The sequence below is a fragment of the Typopeltis vanoorti genome, chromosome 3 (assembly GCF_054136105.1).
Source record: "Typopeltis vanoorti isolate ZY-2024b chromosome 3, IOZ_Tvanoo_1.0, whole genome shotgun sequence".
NCBI classification, from domain to species: Eukaryota; Metazoa; Arthropoda; class Arachnida; order Uropygi; family Thelyphonidae; genus Typopeltis; species Typopeltis vanoorti.
Window position 1 is genome coordinate 152,073,140 of NC_143551.1, and position 23,271 is coordinate 152,096,410.

The window sequence follows — 23,271 nt, forward strand, 5'->3', positions numbered from 1 at the left end:
TTTAATTTATACTACACTACCTATTTAATTAACAAATAAACTGGCAGAGTTTCAGTTCTGTTTAGAATAAAAAATGAATAACTTTGATTTGGAACAACCAAGCATAACAAAAACGTGTGGACAGACTTATGTGTTCGTCGAACATGTTGTTTATTATTTTAACAGTATAATAGAACACAGAAACTAAGTAAATAATTAATTTATTAACTTAATGCTGATATTTCGCTGGTGTTATAACCAGCATCTTCAGAGCACAAAAACACTGTTTGTCACAATACACGAGACTAAAACAACATGGTGTACTTAAACAAAATTGTAGCAGCAACACAAAGACTAGAGTCCTGATTTTGGCGCCCTCTATCTGAAAAAAAAAAAAGCTATTATATATTGCTAGAGTCCTAGAAAAGTGTAGTTTTTTCTTAATATGACTGTCTCCCAGATCTTCAGCAAGTTAATACAACCATATTTGTTGAGATTTGGAGTGTGTTTTAGGGCTTCTGTCGCCTCTAAGAACAATCTCTCTGATTTATACGGGTTTCTGTGTAGTACTTTTGTGTTTTTCCAGTTGATCCTGTGTGCAGGGGTATCCAGAGCATGGTCTGCTAGGCCCGACTTCCCATAATGATAATTCCGGACGTATCTATTATGTTCGCTGATGCGGATGTTCACAGTTCTTCCTGTTTGACCGTAGTAGGCTTGATTGCATGAGCAGGGTACTTGGTAGACTCCTGGATGTGATAAAGGAAGAATGCTGTCCTTGGGTGAGCGGATGAGGGTGGCTAATTTGCTACATGGTCTGAATGTAGTGCATAGTTTATGTTTATTGAGAATTCTTGAGATCTTTTCGGATGTGCCTTTAATGTAAGGGTTGGTGACTGTTTTGTTGTAGTTCTCTGTGGTGGATGGTGGGAGGGGTTTCTTAGGAGTGTTTAGTATTTTGTTTATTTTATGTGGATTGTAGCCAGAAAGGGAAAATATACAAACATATTGATGGGACAGCCATGGGCTCCCCCCTTTCCCCCCCTCCCCTAGCCAACTTTTACATAGAACACCTGGAAAAACAAGCAATCAATACAGCCACTCTCAAACCAACACTTTGGCTACGCTATGTTGACGATGTGCTTGCTATTTGGCCACACAGCCCTGAGACATTGAAAACATTCTTAGCACATTTAAATAGCCAACATCCAAAAATCCACTTTACTATGGAACTGGAAGCCAACAACTGTCTGCCCTTCCTGGATACACTCATCACACATCTCCCAGATGGTTCCTTATCATTTTCAGTTTTTAGAAAACCCACACATACAGGTACTTACACAAACAATCACACCATCATCCTTCTCAACAATATGGCATATTAAAAACGCTAACCCATAGAGCGAGAGCAATCTGTTCCAATGACAAGGCTCTTACTACTGAACTGACTCACTTACGCCACACCTTCTTGGCCAACGGCTACAATCCACATAAAATAAACAAAATACTAAACACTCCTAAGAAACCCCTCCCACCATCCACCACAGAGAATTACAACAAAACAGTCACCATCCCTTACATTAAAGGCACATCTGAAAAGATCTCAAGAATTCTCAATAAACATAAACTACGCACTACATTCAGACCATGTAGCAAATTAGCCACCCTCATCCGCTCACCCAAGGACAGCATTCCTCCTTTATCACATCCAGGAGTCTACCAAGTACCCTGCTCATGCAATCAAGCCTACTACGGTCAAACAGGAAGAACTGTGAACATCCGCATCAGCGAACATAAAAGATACATCCGGAATTATCATTATGGGAAGTCGGGCTTAGCAGACCATGCTCTGGATACCCCTGAACACAGGATCAACTGGAAAAACACAAAAGTACTACACAGAAACCAGTATAAATCAGAGAGATTGTTCTTAGAGGCGACAGAAGCCCTAAAACACACTCCAAATATGGCTGTATTAACTTGCCGAAGATCTGGGAGATAGTCATATTAAGAAAAAACTAGCACTTTTCTAGGACTCTAGCAATATATAATAGCTTTTTTTTTTTTTTTTTTTTTCAGATAGAGTGCGCCAAAATCAGGACTCTAGTCTTTGTGTTGCTGCTATAATTTTGTTTAAGTACACCATGTTGTTTTAGTCTCGCGTATTGTGACAAATAGTGTTTTGTGCTCTGAAGATGCTGGTTATAACACCAGCGAAATATCAGCATTAAGTTAATAAATTAATTATTTACTTAGTTTCTATGTTCTATTATACCATTAAAATAATAAACAAGAAGCATAACAAAAATTTGTTACTAATTTTGCTAGCATCTAAAGAAAGCAGGTAAAATATTCTGAAGAATTTAAACGTTGTTTAAAACATTGGTATACAAGTATGCCAAATTGTTTATCAACTGAACTTTTCAGCTAACAGATTAGTACAATCACCCAACCATGAGCCACTTTCACAGTGGCTAAAAATTGTTGGGATAGATGGAAAGTGCACCTTTTTATGATTCAATTTGATCATTTCTATACTAGTTGTATATATAAACAAGTTTAATTATGAAAAGCTTAGTTACCCTAAGTGTATCAATCTCCTCACGCAATTCTTCCACTATTCTAGTTTCTTCTGCTCTACTTATAATAGCATCTAAAGAATAGTTCTGAATGGCATCTAAAACACGAGCAGGATGACCTAGGCGAATCATCTTGATTTTGTGAGAAGCTAGCTTTTCAACCATGTTATCCACAGAGATATTGGATGGACCACATGCCAATACCTATGCAAAGTACACTAAAGATATATTACAAGAATACTGAAGAATATGATTTTGGTTTACCTTACAAAAAAATAAAAATAATAATAATAATAAAATGAAATAATAATAAATAATCAAGAAAATGATAAATCATCATCAAATTCCTGACATGTACCTTCAAGGAGTGTAGAGGATATTACGATTGTACTACATGAAGAACTTACATTATTACTAACTTCCTATCAACAATTTTTCTCTAAATCAATCTGTAAAATTCAAACCAGCAGCCTATCTGCTGGAGAACAGATAAGATAGCCATTCGGCCAACCAGACCAGCAATATCCCATCAGTTTCTACTGCAGAATTTATGTTCAGGTTATGCAACAGTTAGAACTACCCCCCCCCTCTCTTCTTGTGCATCTTTCTCCCTCTCCATTCAATATAGTAGCAAAACCATGCTCCATATTGCATATACCATGTTAACAAATGTCAGCAAAGTTAATACTAATTATTTGAAGAAATGCATCTGCTTCAAACATAAGCATTCATCATAATCATCAAATTCCAGACAAGTACCCTCAAGGGGGGGTGTATAGAATATGATAGTACTACATGAAAAACTTACATCATTAATAACTTCACATCTACAATTTTTCTCAAAATCAATCAGTTATCTGTCAAGACTCCAATATTATCAGATCTTATATTTCTGTCTTCTAAGGCAATTTTTACTATATCAATCCACCTATATCTTGGTCTTCCTCTGGGTCTTTTTCCTCCCAAACAGGTACAGAAAACTTGTTTTGCTAATCTTTCCTGTCCCATTCTGTTTAAATGACCATACCACCTGAGATTAGCACTGCTAACATACGCCTAGATGTTAACAATGTCAACTTCTTTTCTAATATCCTCATTTATAATATGATATTACCATTGATGCCATCTGTTCATGCTCCCTAATCTTTCTTGGGACTATCATATCAATGGTCTCTAGTCTTTGGTCAAGTGTTTTATTTCAAACCCAGCTCTGAGATCCATAAGTTCAAATTGGTTTGAACACTATTTGTATACATTTAATTTAGTGTTTCAACAAATTTCTCTCTTATTCCATATAAATATATTCAGCTGACTTCCTACCATACTGGCTTTGTTGATGATATTGTCTATTTCCATACTTAACTTACCATCTTCAACTAAAAATTGTGCATAAGTAGCTGAAATGTTTCACTTGTTCTATAGGCTCTCCATTCAAAATGCAGTTGATATTTTCAATGTTTCTGCCGATTTCCATTGTTTTTATTGCTGATTTTCATACCAAATTTATTACAACGGTTATTCAATTTAGTCAGGGATTCTTTAGACTTGTACTGGATTTATTTAAAAGTATAACATTATCTGCATAAAGTAAAGAGCTGAGATTAACATCTCCAATTTTGATTTTAGGTTTCATACCGCTTTCCTTCATAATGTGATGATGAATGAAAAATAGATAATGAATAATAAAAGGGATAATGCACATCCTTGTCAAACACCAGATTTAATATCATACCATCCTCCTGTACTTCCTTCAATTCTAACTGCTGACTTACAACTCAAATAAAGACTAAGTATTGCTTGATATAATGCCCGATTGACACCATACAACTGTAGTGTTTGGAATAGCTTCTCTCTTGGCACCTTGTCATATGCCTTTTCCAGATCTACAAAACTTAAATACAGATCTTTGTTATATTCCCATGATTTCTCAACTATTTGTCTTAAAGTGAAGATCTGATCCTGACAGCCTCTATTTGGCCCGAATCCAGCTTGTTCTTCACCAAGCTTTTCTTCCACAATTCTTCTCAACTGTTTCTCAAGTATACTTGCATAAATCTTACCAGGAACACTCAGTAGGAAAATACCTCTGTAATTCTCACATTAAGTTTTATTTCCCCTTTTGTATATCGGTACTATGGGAACTCTGCTCCAATCATCTGGAATTCATCCCTCTGTCCAGGTCTTCTGAACTATGCAGTGCAGCCACTGTAAGACTTTTATACCTCCATACTTGAGCATTTCTGGTTGAATATCATCTACTCCTGAGCATTTCTGGTTGAATATCACCTACATCCACTTACCTTTCCACATTTCAGGCTTTTGATGGCTTTTTCAACTTCAAGTATGGATATTCCTAATTGATGTCTGTTGAGTGTTTTTTACCACTGTGATGTCATCACTGCTTGTTTGATTTAGCAATTTTTCAAAGTAATTATTCCTTACATCAAGGATATCTTTTTCTCCAGTTTTCATGTGACCTTTATCATTGCTAATTCCTTTTACAGCACTCTTTCCTCCATTTCTGAGCTTTTTCAACAACCTCCAGAATATCTTGCCATCTTAATTTTCTATGTATTTATCAAAGCCTTCCCATGACTTCTGCTAGTTTTACACAGTGTTTAGCTTTCTTACATTTGTCTCTGTATTCTCTAAGAGCACAAGTTGACTTATTTGTGGAACTTTTGATATGCTTTCTGTCTTTCCTTCACTGCCTCTTTAACTTCCTGTGTCCACCATGCAGTTCTGATTTTTCTATCCTTGCAGAGAACCTCAGCGCATGCCTTTCTGGCTGAATCAATCAATGATTTAATATCAACCCATCTTCCTGTACTTATTGAAATTCTAACTTCTGACTTACAACTTAAATGAAGACTAAGTACTGCTTGATATAATGCCCCATTGACAACACAAAACTGTAGCATTTTGAATATCTTTTCTCTTGGCACATTGTCATATGTCTATAAAACTTAAATACAAATCTTTGTTATATTCTCACGATTTGAATAAAATAAACATTTTCGTAAATTAAATGGATTACTTTTGAATAATCTATACAACACATTGATCAATTTTTCATAGAAAAACTTACTGAAGATTACTGTTGTGCTTAATTAAAATATTTCAGAAGGTGAGAAGTGGCTTTTTTTTTTTTTTTTTGCATGGAGAGGTGGTTGGACCACAGAAAGCAGAGCCTAAATAGGATGGTGAATGTAGACAATGACCAGATTCAAAGAGCAGTATAATAGGCATTGTGTGTATTGTTTAAGATGGGTCTTCTGCAATGGGGTCCTGAAGAATAATAATTAGTAACATCAAGTCTAATATAAAAATGTGAATAGTAAGCTTCTTCTTTTGGTTTGTAAGTAAATTATATTTGATAAGAAATTATATTCTTGTTTTAATCCTTTTATCCAAGTGTGAACATAACAAAATCTTGCATGTAAAAGGAGTCTGCTTGATATGGAGCCGCTGACTTCACATTAAATTGCCTCGGTGTCACATAATGTAAAGCCCCCCCCCCCCACCTTTTTTGCATATATGTAGATCATCATGCATTATAAGAAAGGTCACTACCCAGACAGGTTTTAACCACTACTGAGGTCTCTGTGGCTTGGGGGGGGGGGGGGGCTGTACTTAAAAAAATACCAAGAACTAAATCAATGAAGAAGTCATATTCCATACATAAGTAGCAAAATGGGACATCAAAACATCATTGAAATACTCTGGAAGAGACATAGTTGTAGCAGGTTTCAATGCATCAGAAAGTAAATTATACATGAGAAAAAATATATACTTCTTATAAAGGTGAGGCAACGTAATGTGAAGTCAACAGCCTCTACATACAAGTTGTTGTTATTATGTGCCATCCAGTCATTTTCAACTCTTGGTGATCTTGTGAACAAAGGCTCTCCATTCCACTTAGCCTCTTGTCCTTTCTTTCAGCAATTGTAAGTTCAGGTTGATAAGGTCTCTTATGTTGTCCATCCAACACTTATGCAGACTTCCTCTTCTTCTCATTCTCTCAATCTTTCCCAACATAACTGCCTTTTCCCACTGATTCATCTACTCACATAATACGTAGGAAGAAGGTGAAGTACTACTCGCATAGTACTTCAACTTCTGTTTAGCAATCGTTGCCTCCAAAGAGCATTTTGAAGCAATGATTGGAGGCAACATTCTTATTGGTCATTCGTGCAGTAAATGGGATTTTTAAAAGTCTTCTCCATGCCCATAATTCAAATGATTCAATTCACTTTTTGTCTTTCTACTTAATAATCCAGCTTTCACATTCATACATCACTACTGGAAATACCATTGCTTTGATAATTCAAACTTCCATGGCATTACTCACACCTCTATCTTTCATAATTTTTGTCAGGTTTAGCACAGCTTTTTTCCCCATGACTATCCTTCTTTTAATTTTATCTTCACATGTACCATAATTTCTGATATAAGTTATGATTTACCTCAGTAAATCATAACTTTCAATGATCTCTATTTTATCTCCCTCTATTATAAATTCATTTAAATAACTAGAAGTCATAACTTTTGTTTTGTTGATGTTTAAACTAAGCCTAGCTTTGGTACTTTCTCTCTTAACCATCAGAATCAACCACTTCAGATCTTCCTTAGTTTCTGCTATAAGGATTATACAATTTGCATATCTTAAACAAATTATTGTGTAAATTATTTATTTTTCTACCAGCAATTTTAATTCCAGCTGGGTCTTTGTCTAAGTTAGCCATTGTCATAATACATCCACTATAAATATTAAAAAGGTAAGACAACAATATACAACCCTGCCGCACACCTTTCTCCACTTGAACACTGTCCGTTTCTCCAAAGATTTTTACTAAAGCTTCTCGATTGTCATGCAGTTCTCTTATCAAGAGAATTAGATATTCAGGTATTTCCCATTTATCTCATTACAATTCATTGTTTGTTGCGATCCTTACAAACAAAAGTTTTCTTATAATCAATAAAACAGATGAATAGTTCTTTCTGAAATTCTCTTGTTCTTTCCATCATCCATCTCATGTTTGCTATCTGGTCTCTTCTTCTACCTCTCCTAAAGCTTTCCTGTTCTTGTGGCATTTCTCTATTCACATATGGCTCCATCCTTTGTTGGATCACTTACAGCAGTGTTTCTCAAAGTGTGGTACGCATATCCCCAGGGGTACGCGAAAGGTCATTGGGGGTACGTGGCAATTTTCGGCTATGCATAATTAAAGGAGTCATTATAATTTTCAACAAACAGTGCAATTAGAGACAACCGGGATAAAAAGGCACTAACTAATGAATCACATCCCCTCTCCAACAGAAACTGCTATACAGACCAAGCCAAACAATATGTTGCCGGTGTAACATACGGTTTTGCTTGATACCACTCCCGTTGTTAACATATTAAAACTAAGAAATATATAGTGAACGTGTTTCAGATATTATGGAATTCGGTTGAAGGGAATTAACATTCCAACTCAACTGTTGAAATGCTAATTTGTCTTGCTTCACGCAATCTTTTGTTAATACTGCACCAAGATATGCAGTTCTTCACTGCTCTACTTATCTCAAGTCTTGTAAATTACTGGTAATTTTTGCTTGAAATAATGGGAAAGAAGATGACGCTATTTGGGTAGATGAATTTGACGATGTACACAAAGAAACTATTCTCGATGTCAAAAGTAGTGATAGCAAGTAGAAGCTTCTTGGTAAGTCACACCATTTTCAGTTTTTTTCTGAAAACTTTAGTTCCCGAAAATTCCCGCACATATCTCGCAACATGAGTTTTTAGTTTTAATTTTGGGAAAAAAGTTAGAGTTATATTCGAATAAATACAGTATTTTTTTTTAGCTTTCAAATTCTTACATATGGATCATTGGTTAAAGATTGGATTTATAAAACCCCCAAAAGAGAGCAATATAGCAAATACAAGTAGCTGTAAGCAACAAGAAAACATTGATATTGCATCTGGATCAAATGAAATTGATAAGAGTGTGTCGTCTGACATTTCTAGAGAACCAAAATTTAAAAATAAATCATATTTTTTGTTTACATGAACATATAAATTCAAATAAAATAGATATTTAATTTTATTTAATATTTTAAATTAATTTATTAATTTAAATTAATTAATTTATTTATTTATTAATTAATTTGTTTTAACGTATTTGGTAATAATGAAAATTTATGAAGGGGTATGCAGATATCTGAAGTTTGAGAAACACTGACTTACAGCATAACGTTACTTGCATGTGAAATTAAAGTGATAGTTCTATAATTCTTACAATCTCTGGGATTTGATTTTTTTTTTTTTTTTGGAACTGCAATGAATACTGATGTTTACTAATCTCTAGGCCAGTGTATTTTCTTCAAAACCTGCCGACAAATTTCAGTCACTATATTCACTACTTCATCCCCAGCTGCTCTCAATAATTCTATTGACACTCCATCGGCTCTAAGAGCTTTTCCTTTTGGCAGCTGTTCCACTGCTGATATCACTTCGCTTTTCATTATCATAGGTTCCTCAACAAATTCTCCTTCAATATTATTATCTTGCTTGTACAAATCAGAAAATCATATACAAGTAGCATTGTCATAAAAACATTTAGCATGCAAAATTTTTTTGCTCATACTTGTGAAAAGGATTAAAACCAGAATATAATTTCAAGTATAATAAAAATGTATATGAATTCACATAGAAAGAAAACACAAAATAAGAAAAGCTTTACTGACACAGTCCTGATAGTGATACTTCAGTTGGTTGAATACAATATTCACAGAGGTTATCATGATCTAGTGTTCAGCAAGCTAAAAATGTGTATGGAATTTTGAAAAGAATCAAAGATGAACAACTTTCAAATGAGAATTGTAAATTCAATATGGACACAAAAGCCCTCAATCTATTCTCATAGAGAGTATTCCACAGACCATTCACCATATTGGTCACTTGCTTCTGGATCCTCTATGTCACCTTCTCATGCCAAAGAAACCCAGGTGATCAGACCTGTGCACAGTAATCCAGATGTGGTCCTATCAAGGCTTTATAAAGGGAAATGATCACTCCCTTATCTCTGATTGTTAGTATGTTCTTCAATAACCAAGTAACCCTGTGAGCTACCTTGGATACTTTAGCAATATGCTCTCTAAACTCTCTATCTACTACACCAAATCCCTGGCTTCATCAATTCCTGGAATACAATTCACCCAATGTGGTATACAGCTTGTAATCTTTGTACCCCAAAATGCATAAATCTACACTTTTCCACGTTAACTTGACATCCATTATTATGTTTTGCCCATACTGTTAGCCTATTTAAATCATGCAAGCTCTCTACATCAACTTGATTAACTATTATCTTACCTAACTTTGTATCATCAGTAAACAACTGAATAACTCCCTTCAAATTATTTCCTATATCATTTATGTACAAATTAAATAACGGTGATTTAAGCACAAAGCCCTACAGCACACCAGCAACACACCAACAGCAGAATCTAGGAGAACTGCCTTCTCCTAGATTCTGCTCCTCTATATACTACTTTTTGATATCTGTCCATTAGCATCCTTTTATCCACATCACCAGTTTCATATCCATCCCCATTTGTGGCAGTTTGCATAAAAGATTTCCATTGGTATCTTGTCAAATGCCTTTGCAAAATCTAGCAGTATTATCGTGTAGCCATTCCCTTTATCCAATTCAGCTGTTATTCTATTATAAAAAAAGTGTTAGATTACTAAGGCATGAGTGACCCTTCAGAAAGCTATGCTGCCCTCACAGAGTATTATATCCACTCATTCTTGAATTCTCCTTTTTTCACCAACTTTTCCAGCACTTTTTACCATCACTCCTGAGATACTGATTTGTCTATAATTTGCTGCCACAGACTTAGATCCACCTTTATGCAAAGGAATTATTTTGCCCTACTTCCACTCTCTTAGGACTTTGCCAGTTCCCCTGCACATTCTCTTAAATGAAAGCCAATATCCCATCCAACTCACAGCTGTATTTGCATTCAGATTCTGCAATATCCCAAGTACCACCAAATTCATCTATCTCTATTCTCACATCAGTCCCAGTCACCTCTGTTATAACAATATCTTCACATGGATGATATACCACTGCAAAGTAATCCTGCATAAGCTCAACAATTTTGTCTATATCTGTCACCTCTCTACCATCTGCACTCATTACAGTTATCCTTACATATTCATTCGTCCTCCTGCTTGCCACAACAAAAACTCTTCAGGATTTCCTTTTACCTGCTTGGCTAATACCTTCTTATAATCTAATTTTGCCTTTCTTACCATGCTAGTCATCTTTCTTGCCTGATCCTTGTACTGTTCATGAGTTAGCTGGTCACTTTTCTCATTATATATCCTCCACATTTCCTTTGTTTGCAGCTCATGCTCTATGATACTACCTGATTTACTCTCCTGACCTTGGGTACATAGTGTGATACTGCTTCCTCCAGATACCTATAAACTATTCCACATGCACTGTGAACATCCTTCTCTTATAGATCTTTATGCCATGGCACTGCTCAAGCTGCCTCCTAGGTATCATAATCACCTGCATGGTAATTCCACATATTCCCCTTCTTAACTGGAATTTCCACATGTTTTGCTACATTCCAAGTTCAGACCACTTGATCACTTTCCCCAACTAGAGGTAACATAACTACCTTAGTTAGGGACAGGTCTTCTGATTCTATAACCAGATCCCAAACTTTTGCAGTGTGAGTTCCCTCTGTCACATTCTGCTTTAAGTTTTAACTTATGAGTTCAGTTTTCTTGATTCCGGAAGGTCTAACTATAGTCTATACACCGAACTTTACAACATGTGAACTTTGCAACAATTCAGCGCAAGAAATTTTTCAGAAAATTTCTTGAGCTGAATTTCTGAAAAACAAAACAGAAAAGTAAATTTTTAGAAAAAAAAACTATTTAATTAATCATTTGTTTAGAAAATGAAAAATTTAACTCTGCTCGGGTATGCTAAAAATGTATTATAAGCAATTAAGCATTGTTATCCAATTAACTAGATAAATTTGTTCTAGAAACATAACAACACTGATGGCTGAACATAATAAAATATTATGCTCTGTATATAAGGTAATGAGAAGTGTTTATATCAGAATGATACACAGATTATTCTTAACAAGGTAGCATTTCATTTTGTACCCAGTTCTTAGAAACTGGGTGCAAAAGATGTAGAATATACCGATGTTGAGCATTTTAATGAGTGGTTAGAGTGAAATAGATCAAGCTGAGTTCGTTGTAGTTGGTCATAATTCTAAGGTAAAATAATAATAATACCATCCTCCCCAATCCAATGTCAGCTACTTATATACGATGATATGGAGAAGCTGCCATTTTTTAAATGAAAATTCTAATTTTTGTAGTAGAATTTTGCCATCCAGAAGAGAGGAAATGTAACGGAGGCTATTTATTGCTACCATTATTATTATTTTATATATATATTCCTTTCTTTTTCTCACTATTCCATCTTACTATTGCGTACTTAGTTTATCTACCTTTCGCACTACGAGTTTTATGCCTATGGATACTAGAAAAATTTATTTGATAAGACTGCACCACCAGTATCTTTTAATTGGCATAAAACTCAGTAATATGGCTGGCTGATTTCTCTCTCTCTTTCTCTAACACAAATTCCTTCAGTTAAACTTTACACAAACAGTCGTGGTCTATTTGTACTTAACTATATGCCTCAGCTATCTTAATTGGTTTCCCGCTCTTAAGTTCGAGTTTTTTTTTTAGGAACAGTGCATTGAAAAATAAACAATCAGGCAGCACTCTATTGACATATAATTAGAACACATTTATTTACAATGAAACAAAGTACATTAAATAAGCGATAGGGGGTTACTCTCTCTCTCTCTCTACATATCCTTATATACTTTTGGTATAAAGAAACAAACTTTCCCTTTTCAATATTAGATGACTATACAATGTAATTACTCTGTTAATTCTCTGCTTAAAAAAAACAAATTGCCGAGACTGATTTACTCATAAAGAGATTAGCTATCTATGGCAAGTTATCTTACAATTTATATTCCAGTTAACAACAAATCAGAGGACTCTCTTATAGATATTTCTTATTACCATTTCTTATCAGTCCATCTATGACATATCTCCTAGATTACAAAAAGAATGTACATAAAAAGATGAACACACTTACAGATGCTCTCTGTCACGACACCTCCCAAAGGTCCTGTATCAGTCTCTATGGATTTTCCTTTATCTCAGGCCTTAGGTTTCCAGGCTGGAGAGTCTTGCTTCAGGGGGCGTTACGTCGGAATATCAGCAGGTCGGAATATCAGCAGGTCAATGTAAAGCACTTTGGTATTTCTAAGCTACATCGAGTTTTACAGAAATCTAATTAATTGTTGACCTCTGTCTCATAAACATCTATACCTCTTCTATTCATGGGTAAAATTCTGGCCTGCACATTTTCTTCAAACTCATAAGCATAGATGATTACCAGTTGCTGATGGTAAGCATCCATTATTTACTCTCCACATCCATATCTACAAAATGATCTCATCCTTTTTTCATTCCTTCCAACTTCTTTCTTCAGAATAGTCTTTCTTACACTATTTCTCCAACTATTCAAGAAACATATCAACAGATTCTCACTACTTTTTCCTTAACTACTTGCTCACATATGCACTGATGAGCTATAGATTTTATATCTCTTGTGTGCAAAGTGTGTGTGTGTGTGTACACACACACAAATATATTTATTTAAAAAAAAGCTGGCTGAATTTAAAGAAGGTTTTTGGTGAAAGTGTAAGTTGTAAGTACTAGCTTAAAGCTGCAAAAATGTTTGCAGACAAAATAGTATTTTATCATAACAGTGCTGTATTTCTTCAAATATCACTTTGTTCATTTATACAGAAAATTAACATTTATCTCCACTCATAATGGAAAAAGCAAAATTCCAACTCAATACTGGTCTTAGCAGTTACTAGATTGTCAAAACCTTGCAAAAAATGCTGGAACCATCCATATATGCAGTAAAAATCTATTGTATCTATTATTTTCTTTTTAAGTTGCAGAGTGATCAGAATTCAATTGATAAAATTATGGAGACCGCTACCATGTTAAGAATAATTTCTTTAATTTTCTGATGCTTTGATCTTCACATTAAGGTCATCATCTAGAGTATACATATATATATATATATATATATATATATATACAGACAAACTACAACTAAAACAGTATGCTAAAGTGACACTAATATTCACCTTCAGTGAATAAAAAAAAAAACTACATCAAAGCTATATCCTATATAGCATGGCCAGACAAATTCATTTATCTTTTAATATAGCAATGATGGTAAGACAACCTAATCAATAATTTAACATAAGTGTTTGTTATATTAAGGCTAAGATCTTGAAGTACTATAGTCCTAATTTATATTTTTAAGTATTATAGTCCTAATTATAAATTATAATTTATAATTAGGACTATAGTACTATTAGGCCTCTTAAAACAAAAGACTATCTGAGCAGAATATGCCCCATCCATATTCTAGGGATTTTTAGACCATTTATATATTTGAGATTAGGGTGGTTGATTAGAATTTCACTGGCCTCCTTAAATTTGAATTCATCAAGTTTTGGTATAATGTAATGAACAGATACCTTTCCAGTTAATCCTGTGTAAAGTATCCAGGACATGATCAGAAAGGCCATATTTATTATAGTTATTAAATTCAATGTGTAGTTTATGTACCTTTTCCAGAAAGGAATTGTGTGTCCAGTTTCACCTATATAGAGCAGACTACAGGTGCAGTGAATACAGTATACTCCAGGGTGAGGAAGAGGATCCTTAGAGGAGTTGAATAAGTTCTTTAATCTTGCAGGAGGTTTAAAAGTGGCATTAAGGTTGTATCATCATCATCATCATCAAATTCCTGCCATGTACCCTCAAGGGGTGTACAGGATATGACAGTACTACATGAAAAAATTACATCATTACTAACTTCCTATCTACAATTTTCCTCCAAATCAGTCTGTTACTTGTCAAGACTCCAACATTATCAGATCTTATATTTCTATTGTCTAAGGCACTTTGAACCGTATCAATCCACCTATATCTTGGTCTTCCTCTGGGTCGTTTTCCTGCCAACCTGGCAGAGAACACTTGTTTTGCTAATCTTTCCTCTCCCATTCTATTTAAGTGACCATACCATCTGAGATTAGCTCTGCTAACGCATTCCTGGATGTTGTATTTGTGTATTATTCTGTTTATTTCATCTGATATCCCTTTAATGTATTGAATGGCTACAATTTTCTTGTAATCTACCGTATATTATCGCATATAATGCGATCCACATATAATGCGAACTAGAAATTTTGTTTGAAAACTAGCTCTAAAATGCCATGTCCACGTATAATGCGATCTGTTAATCTTGTTCCATAACATTATAAATAATACAATACAAATTAACGAAAGAAATATTTATTTAAAAACAAAATGTCAAAATACAATACGAATTAACAAAAGAAATATTTATTTTAAAACAAAATGTCAAAATCCTTTAAATTCTTCTTCATCTTTTGAGTTGTCAAACATTTCATTTATAATTTCATCTGTAGGGATTGCGTCATCAGTGTAGCAGTTGTCATCATTGTCTTCATGCTCTCCAATTTGTTGTGCATCATCCTCGCTTTCATATATGACATGATCTTCGGATCTATCCATTGAATTACTTATTCCATATTTAAGAAATGAGCATTGAATCATTTCAGATAGTATCGAATCCCATGCTTCTTTAACCCAGCTGGTGACTAGGGTGATCTCAGGCTTCTGAAAATTCCCACCCTTTGTCATCTTCACCAAACCAGATGACATCCATTCTCTCCATTTTTCACATAAGTGATCTTTAAATGGCTTATTCAAGCTGACATCAAGCGGCTGCAAAACGGAAGTTAGACCACCCGGTATGACTGCTAGGTCTGTACATAGCTCACATGCTTTCTCTTTGCTTGCCTCTGTTAAATGTGCCCAGAACATATCCCAGACTAACATGCTTTGTTGATGTAACAAGCTACCTGGACGTATGTTCCATACTTGATCCAGCCACAATTGTACACCTTCTTCATCCATCCAACCTTTCTGATTGGCGCGAACAATTACACCTGGTGGAAATTTCATATGCTTCGGAATTTTCTTCCTTTTAAATATCACTATTGGCTTTAATTTGGTTCCGTCTGCCATGCATGCTAGAACAATGGTAAAATGCGTTTTTTCATGTCCCGTTGTTTTTATGAAGACACCCTTTTCACCAACTGAGTTTACTGTTCGATTCCCAGGCATATCAAAGTACATGGGCGTCTCATCCATATTGCCAATTTGGGAAAGTTCATATCCGTGACACTTCCGTAATTTTATGATAAATTTATGGAAGGACTGCACTTTTTCTTCAAGCTGCTTTGGTAACTTCTGCGCAATTTTTGTTTGGTGTCATAATGTTAATGCTTTGCGTTCCATAAATCTGTTGCACCACCCAGGCGAAGCAAGAAAAGATGAAATACCTGGTGTGTCCTTGAATTTACCATTCTTGAGTTGTAGAGCTCGAAAACGAATTGCATTTCTTGTTACTATAATGCCATCTTGTCATTGCGTCAAAATCCATTCATTTAGCTCTTCTTCGAGTTCTGGAAAGGATGCTACATCTCCACGACGGGCACGTTTTGTTTTGGGGATTTTTTCAAGACTGTCTTTTTGCTTACGCCAAATACTATAATATTACAACACTGTTATTATGTTCTTCTGCAAACTGCATGACACACAATTTAAATCCTGCTTCAAATGTTTATGTTTCTGTTGGCTCATTTTCAGGCTAGGTTTGTTTAATGAATAATATTTAAAATGAACTGTGGTTAAACCAATATATCTAACTGTGCTCTATCGTATGGCGATGGAGAGCGCATGCAATAAGATGTTATATTTTTTAGGATCTGCATATAACTCTAACTTTAAGTAGTATTTTTTACCATAAATTTTTCGCATTATACGCGATAATATACGGTAGTTTATTTTTATTATTAGGTGCAGTCTTGTGAAACATTTTGTTGATAGTATTTTTACTGTGGCTATTTTTTAGAAAAGTATTGCTGATAATTTTATTTCATGCTTAAATGTTTGCTCATTGGAGCAAATTTTTAGAGCTCTGTTTTTTCTTTTTTGTTTTGTGTGTGTGTGTGTGTGTGTGTGACACCAAGTTTTTGTATTGGATGATGGTAAGAGTTTATGTATAATATATTGGCCAGTATGTATAGGCTTATGGTAACAGTGAAGGAAAGACACGTGACAAGTATATCCAGAAATGGAAGTGAGTTCTGACTTTCAATTGTGAATTATATGCATTTGTGCTGTGTTTGTTCAGATGGCTGAACAAAGTATCTAAATGAGTACTGTTGTTTTCTCTATATTTTCCTGTTTTCAGCTACTTAATGTTTGGCTTAGCTGCTACTGTTGGTTGAGAAAGTGAATAAGAGAGAGAGAGCAAGAAAAATAAATAATTATTAGAACAATAAATGCAACAACTATAAACATAGATATGTATGTATATCTAGTGCTTTAGAGCTACTAATAAACAGAGTTCAAAATTCTGGCATTCTGTAAATTATATATAGATATTTAACTTCTTATTTTTATTTCAATTTTCTCAGTGTTTGCTATCTTCAGGACAGCATATTTCTAATACGAATAAATCAAATCAAAATAACATTAAAAGCTATGAAATGTTTACCTTAAAGTTGTGTTTAACAGCTTGCATTATAATTTCAGTCAATGTTGTTGTCTTGCCTGTTCCTGGTGGTCCATGAATAATAGCTACTTCCTTCTGACATAAGGCAAATTTCACTGCTTCTTTTTGTAAGTCATTCAGATGTGAGTTGAAAAATGAAAACTCAGAACTACAATCTAAAAGTCAAGATTAGAAGGGAGGAGATAAATATTATATCATGAAATGATATGCAAATGTAAAAAAATTAAAATTAAGAAAAAATTAAATTAATTAATAAGAAACCTAATGATCTTTCAATTATCCAACTTTCAATTAATGACCCTTGAATTGGTTGCTGTGTCAAATGTCTTCTGGTACAACAGCACTTCACTGTACCTTCAGTTAACTCAGTTTGCCTAACAGCAAACTAATTTCTCACTGCAGTCAGATAATTGATGGATTACTGTCTTATTAATTCTTTTTTAACAAATTCCAAAAATTGAAGTAAAGGACTTAGCCCAGGAAAAACTCAAAAACATTTCATATGTAATGCACTCACATCTCATCTTCCCTTTTTGTGTTAGGTTCAATGGCCTGTGGTGGCTAAATAACTTGGCTTCTTAGAAACTTGCTTCGTGTTTATGATAGGACAATTAATCCTATCTACATTGTCAGTTATGTCAATAAATTGTTTGTATTCTTCTGAATGACTTGCTTGTTTTGCAGGGTGAAAACCCCTGCCTCTACTATATGAGACCAACTAACTCATCTTCAGCTGAAAAGTCCTGATAAAGGTTCTTTGCATCCTAAGCAGAATTCAAATTCATGTCTTTCCAACCAAAGGGTATTGTCTATACTGACTGAGCTACAGAGATGACACACATAAAATATGTTGCTGCCAACTGCACTACAGAGCATCTTTGTAATGCTATTGGCAGCAACTTTTTCTGTTTGGAAAATGTAGGTTTGAATTCGACTAGAAAACAAAGAACTTTCATACCTTTATTTTATAATGAAGGTGAATTAGCTGGTCTTATATGGTGGCAGGGTTATCTTTGCAGAAAACTCAGTTTTTTTTTTTTACAAAACAGATTAAATGCCAGAAGATAAGGCAGGTCAGAGATTAACAGACACTACACACTCTAAAGATAGGATAAACTCCTTTACAATTTACTTAAGTATAAGGCCACCTGACCTATCTCACTCATAATCTAACTCTATGCAAAAACAAGCACTCTATCTTCACACAAACCAAACACAACATCACTAATATAGAAATTACTTGCAGTAGCCTAAGACCAAAAGAGTGTCACACCACTAATCACTAAATTAGTGGTGTGACAAAGACCATTTCTCCATATATTACTTTTTGATACCTATCAATTAATCACTATTTTATCCATAATGCCAGGTTATTCTTTATTCTATCTGCTCCAATTTACAGAACAACTTTCCACATGTAATACTATCATGTACCCATATTCCTTATTCAACTCTGTCACTTGATTATAAAAATCCATGCTGTTCAATGCACAGTATCATATCCCTGTCCACCCATTCCTAAATTTTATCTCCAATTAACTTATGCCAAAACATTCAGTCTTTTACAAAAATATTAATTACCTCAGACAGGAGATGAATTTCATCAAGCTAGTGTGAGGCCCTGCTTATTTGAGTCCTGAAGTGGCTTGAAAAAGTTTCATGTTTGGTCTCTAGAGAAGGGTTACTGGACTATGTAAAAAAAAATAAACAAAGTATAAAAAATGAATCGTTCCTTCCTGATTTACACTTACACATAGACCCACACTTCACTGTGTATTTGAAACCAAATTTGAAAGAATAGGTTGGTTAATTATTATTCCCAGAGTGTTCTATATGTATATATTGCATGTGTTCTTCGGGCCAGTTTGCTTGTTCTGAGAGATGAAAAACCCTCCACTTCAGTATGAGACTGGCTAATTCACCATTTGAAACCCTTGATTAAAAACAAGGTTCCTCACATGAAGATTCCTGATAAAAGTTCAAATGCTGTCTAGTAACTAGACATGATTCAAACCCAGGTCTTTCCAACCAAAGTGCTCATCTAAATCAAATGATCTATAGAGGATCATAGTAGCCCTAAGGTGACAACCCCATCACTAGGATACTTATCATCACACTAGAAACTTGACACAGGGAAACCTTATTATTATTATTATCATCATCTTCAGACCTCCATGGAGTCAAGGACTCATCATAGCAGGTCCTTTCTGTTCATACACACAGCTCATTGTACTGTGCCTTAAATATACTTGTTCTATGTTAGCATAACATAGATCTTCTGATCACTTGCCCTAGAATCTCCCATAATGCAAAGCACATCTCCTTGCAGACATGTATGATACTATGCATTAAGGGAGGGGCCACTACCCAGACCGGTTTTGACCTTTATTGAGGTCTCGTCAGTGGACCACCTTTACCACGAGTTGCTCCAGTCCTGAAAATATTTCAGGCACAAACTTTGTTTGCTTAAACTTGGATAAAGGATTAAACCAAATATGTAACTGGTAGCATAGTCAAGTGAAAAAAATTCTATCAACTATCTCTAATCAAGAGAATTTTAATAATAAGGTGTCGACACCTTTTGGCGACTGGTATATGGTGATATGACTTTTGCATTAATTCCACCACCTCTGGGTCTAGCTCCCACTGATGAGACCTCAATAAAGGCCGAAACCGGTCTGGGTAGTGGCCCCTCCCTTAATGCATAGCATCATACATGTCTGCAAGGAGATGTGCTTTGCATTATGGGAGATACTAAGGCAAGTGATCAGAACTTATACCACCTTTACCATGAGTTGCTCCAGTCCTGAAAATATTTCAGGCGTTGAAATATTTCAGGGATATTTCAAAACTTTGTTTGCTTACACTTGGATAAAGGATTAAACCAAATATGTAATTGGTAGCATAGCCAAGTGAAAAAACTTCCACAAACAACTATCATATCATATATAGTGGAGTAGACAAACAAATATGTGTAAAAGCTGACATAATGGTTTGAATCCATAAATCAATTAAAGAAAAAAATAATTCATTATATATACTGGAATGAAAGAATGTTAGAAGTGCAAATAAAATTAAATAAAGCAAATTTAACAAGTGGAATGTATCCTCCCAAAGAAGGAAAAGAAGAAGAAAATGATGACCTTTACAAACAGCTACAGGAAATATAGGAAAAATTAAATAAAACAAATAATATAATCATAGCTGGAGATCTTAACACTAGAATAGGAATGAAAAAATTAATAAAAATATAGAAAAATTTGGAGAACCAACAGTAAACAAAAATGGAAAATAATTCATTGATTATATAACATATAATAATTTGGAACAAATCTGAAAACAAACCCCAACTCAACATCACCAGAGTTAAAGATCGGTACTATCAACATAAGAAGCCTGAATTGAAAAGAAATGGAGCTAGTTGAGGAATTAGATAACTACCAGATCGACATTATAGGGGTGACTGAAACAAAAAAGACAAAAACTGGTGAGATCTTTCTGAGCAATAAATACAAAATGTTATATTCAGGCAATGACAATCAAGGAAAAGAAGGAGTAGCCATAGTATTCAACCCAAAATACGAGGCTAATCTTCTTGAATGGCAGTCAGTCTCAAGTAGAGTAATGTGGGCAAATATGAGAATGGGGAACTGGACAATGAGACTTATTTGTGCCTGTGGTCCCACAGAAGGTTCTACTAAAGTAGAAGTGGAGGAAATTTTTGAGGCTTTAGAAAAAGCAACTGACACAATGAAAAAGGAAAAGTTGGTCCTTGTTGGGGATCTAAATAGCAGAGTAGAAAATAATTATGAGACACAAAAATATTTTGGGAAAATTTGGAGAACAGAGCAAAGTTAATAATAATGGCAAATATCTGTTGGATTTCTGCTCAGGACATGGACTGGCTATTACTAACACCATGTTCCAACATAAAATTGTGCACAAATTCACATGGAGAGAAGAGACAAGGAATAAGAAGAGTCTCATTGACCTATGTTATTGTTGATAGTGATGTTTTCTCCCTGGTGCACGACACCAGAGTGTACAGAGGATTTAAAATGGGAAGTGATCACTATTTAGTCTTGAGCAGGATAAAACTGAATTTGATATTGAAAAGAATAACATGTAAGAAAGTTTTAAAGCGAATAAAAGTTGAGCAGCTCTCAGTTGTGACTGTAGATTAAAATAGACAAAGATTATTGAAGAAAACATGAAAGAGTTTGAGAACAGGAACCAAACCTTGGAGATTCAGTGGCAAACTCTGAAGAAAACATTGATTGATTCTTCCAGAGAGGCATGTGGTGAGGTTGTCTGCAAGGATAAAGAAATCAGAACTCCCTGGTGGACACAGGAAGTTAAAGAGGCAGTTAAGAAAAAGAAGAAAGCATATCAAAAGTTCCTGGCAAATAAGTCAGCTTGTGCTCTTAGAGAATACAGAGACAAATGCAAGAATGCTAAACACTGTGTAAAACTAGCTAAACAAAAGTCATGGGAGGACTTTGGCAAGAATATAGAAAATAAATATCAAGAATGTGGCAAAATATTCTGGAGGTTGTTGAAGAAGCTTAGGAATGGAGGAAAGAATGCTGTAAAAGGAGTTAGAGATGACAAAGGTGACATGAAAACGGGCGAAAAAGATATCCTTGAAGTATGGAGTAATTACTTTGAAAAACTGCTAAAAGAAACAAGCACTGATAATAGCACAGTGGTAAAAACACACTGACCAGGCATGCAGTCAGGAATACATATCCATACTTGAAGTAGAAAAAGCCATCAAAGGCTTGAAATGTGGAAAGGCAGCAGGAGTAGATGATATACGACCAGAAATAATGAAGTATGGTGGAATAAGAGTCTTACAGTGGCTGCACTGCATAGTTCAGAAAGCCTGGACAGAAGGCGAATTCCCGATGATTGGAGTAGGGCTCTCATAGTACCCATATATAAAAAGGGAAATAAAACTGAATGTAAGAAATACAGAGGTATTTCCCTACTGAGTGTTCCTGGCAAGATCTATGCAAGTATACTTGAGAAACGGTTGAGAAGAATTGTGGAAGAAAAGCTTGGTGAAGAACAAGCTGGATTCAGGCCAAATAGAGGCTATCATGATCAGATATTCACTTTACGACAAATAGTCGAGAAAGCATGGGAATATAACAAAGATCTGTATTTAAGTTTTGTCGATTTGAAAAAGGCATATGACAAAGTGCCAAGAGAGAAGCTATTCAATACGCTACAGTTATATGGTGTCAGTGGGGCATTATATCAAGCAATACTTGGTCTTTATTTGAGTTGTAAGTCAGCAGTTAGAATTGAAGGAAGTACAGAAAGATGGTTTAATGTTAAATCTGGTGTGAGACAAGGATGTACATTATCCCCTCTGTTATTATCTATATGGATCACATTATGAAGGAAAGTGGTATTAAACATGATATCAAAACTGGAGATGTTAATGTCAGCTCTTTGCTTTATGCAGATGATGTTATACTTCTAAATAAATCTGCCACAAGTCTGCAAGATTCTCTGACTAAATTGAATAGCTGTTGTAATAGATATGGTATGAAGGTCAGCAATAAAAAGACAAAGACAATGAAAATAGGCAGAATCATTGAAAATGTCAACTGTGTTGTGAATGGAGAACCTGTGGAACAAGTGAAACATTTCAGCTACTTAGGCATGATTTTTACTGAAGATGGTAAATTAAATATAAAAATAGACAACAGAATCAGCAAAGCTGGTATGGTGGGAAGTCAATTGAATAAATTCATATGGAATAAGAAAGAAATTAGGCAGAACACGAAATTAGCTGTATACAAGACAGTGTTCAAACCAGTTTTAACTTATGGATCTGAGAGCTGGGTCAGAAGTAAAACGCTTGACCAAAGACTAGAGACCGCAGATATGAGAGTCCT

General features: G+C 34.8%; 1 protein-coding gene across 7 annotated transcripts in view; it reads right to left on the reverse strand.

The window, feature by feature from the left end:
• LOC150108661 (DNA-binding protein SMUBP-2-like) overlaps positions 1–23,271 on the reverse strand; it is a 240,629-nt gene that overhangs the window by 156,073 nt on the left and 61,285 nt on the right. For all 7 annotated transcript variants that reach the window (XM_090390909.1, XM_090390907.1, XM_090390911.1 and 4 more), the window contains 2 exons: positions 17,345–17,517; positions 2,562–2,762 (listed from right to left, as the gene is read on the reverse strand). In XM_090390909.1, the coding sequence (XP_090247035.1) occupies positions 2,562–2,762; positions 17,345–17,517 (374 nt within the window). The remainder of the gene's footprint in view (positions 1–2,561; positions 2,763–17,344; positions 17,518–23,271) is intronic.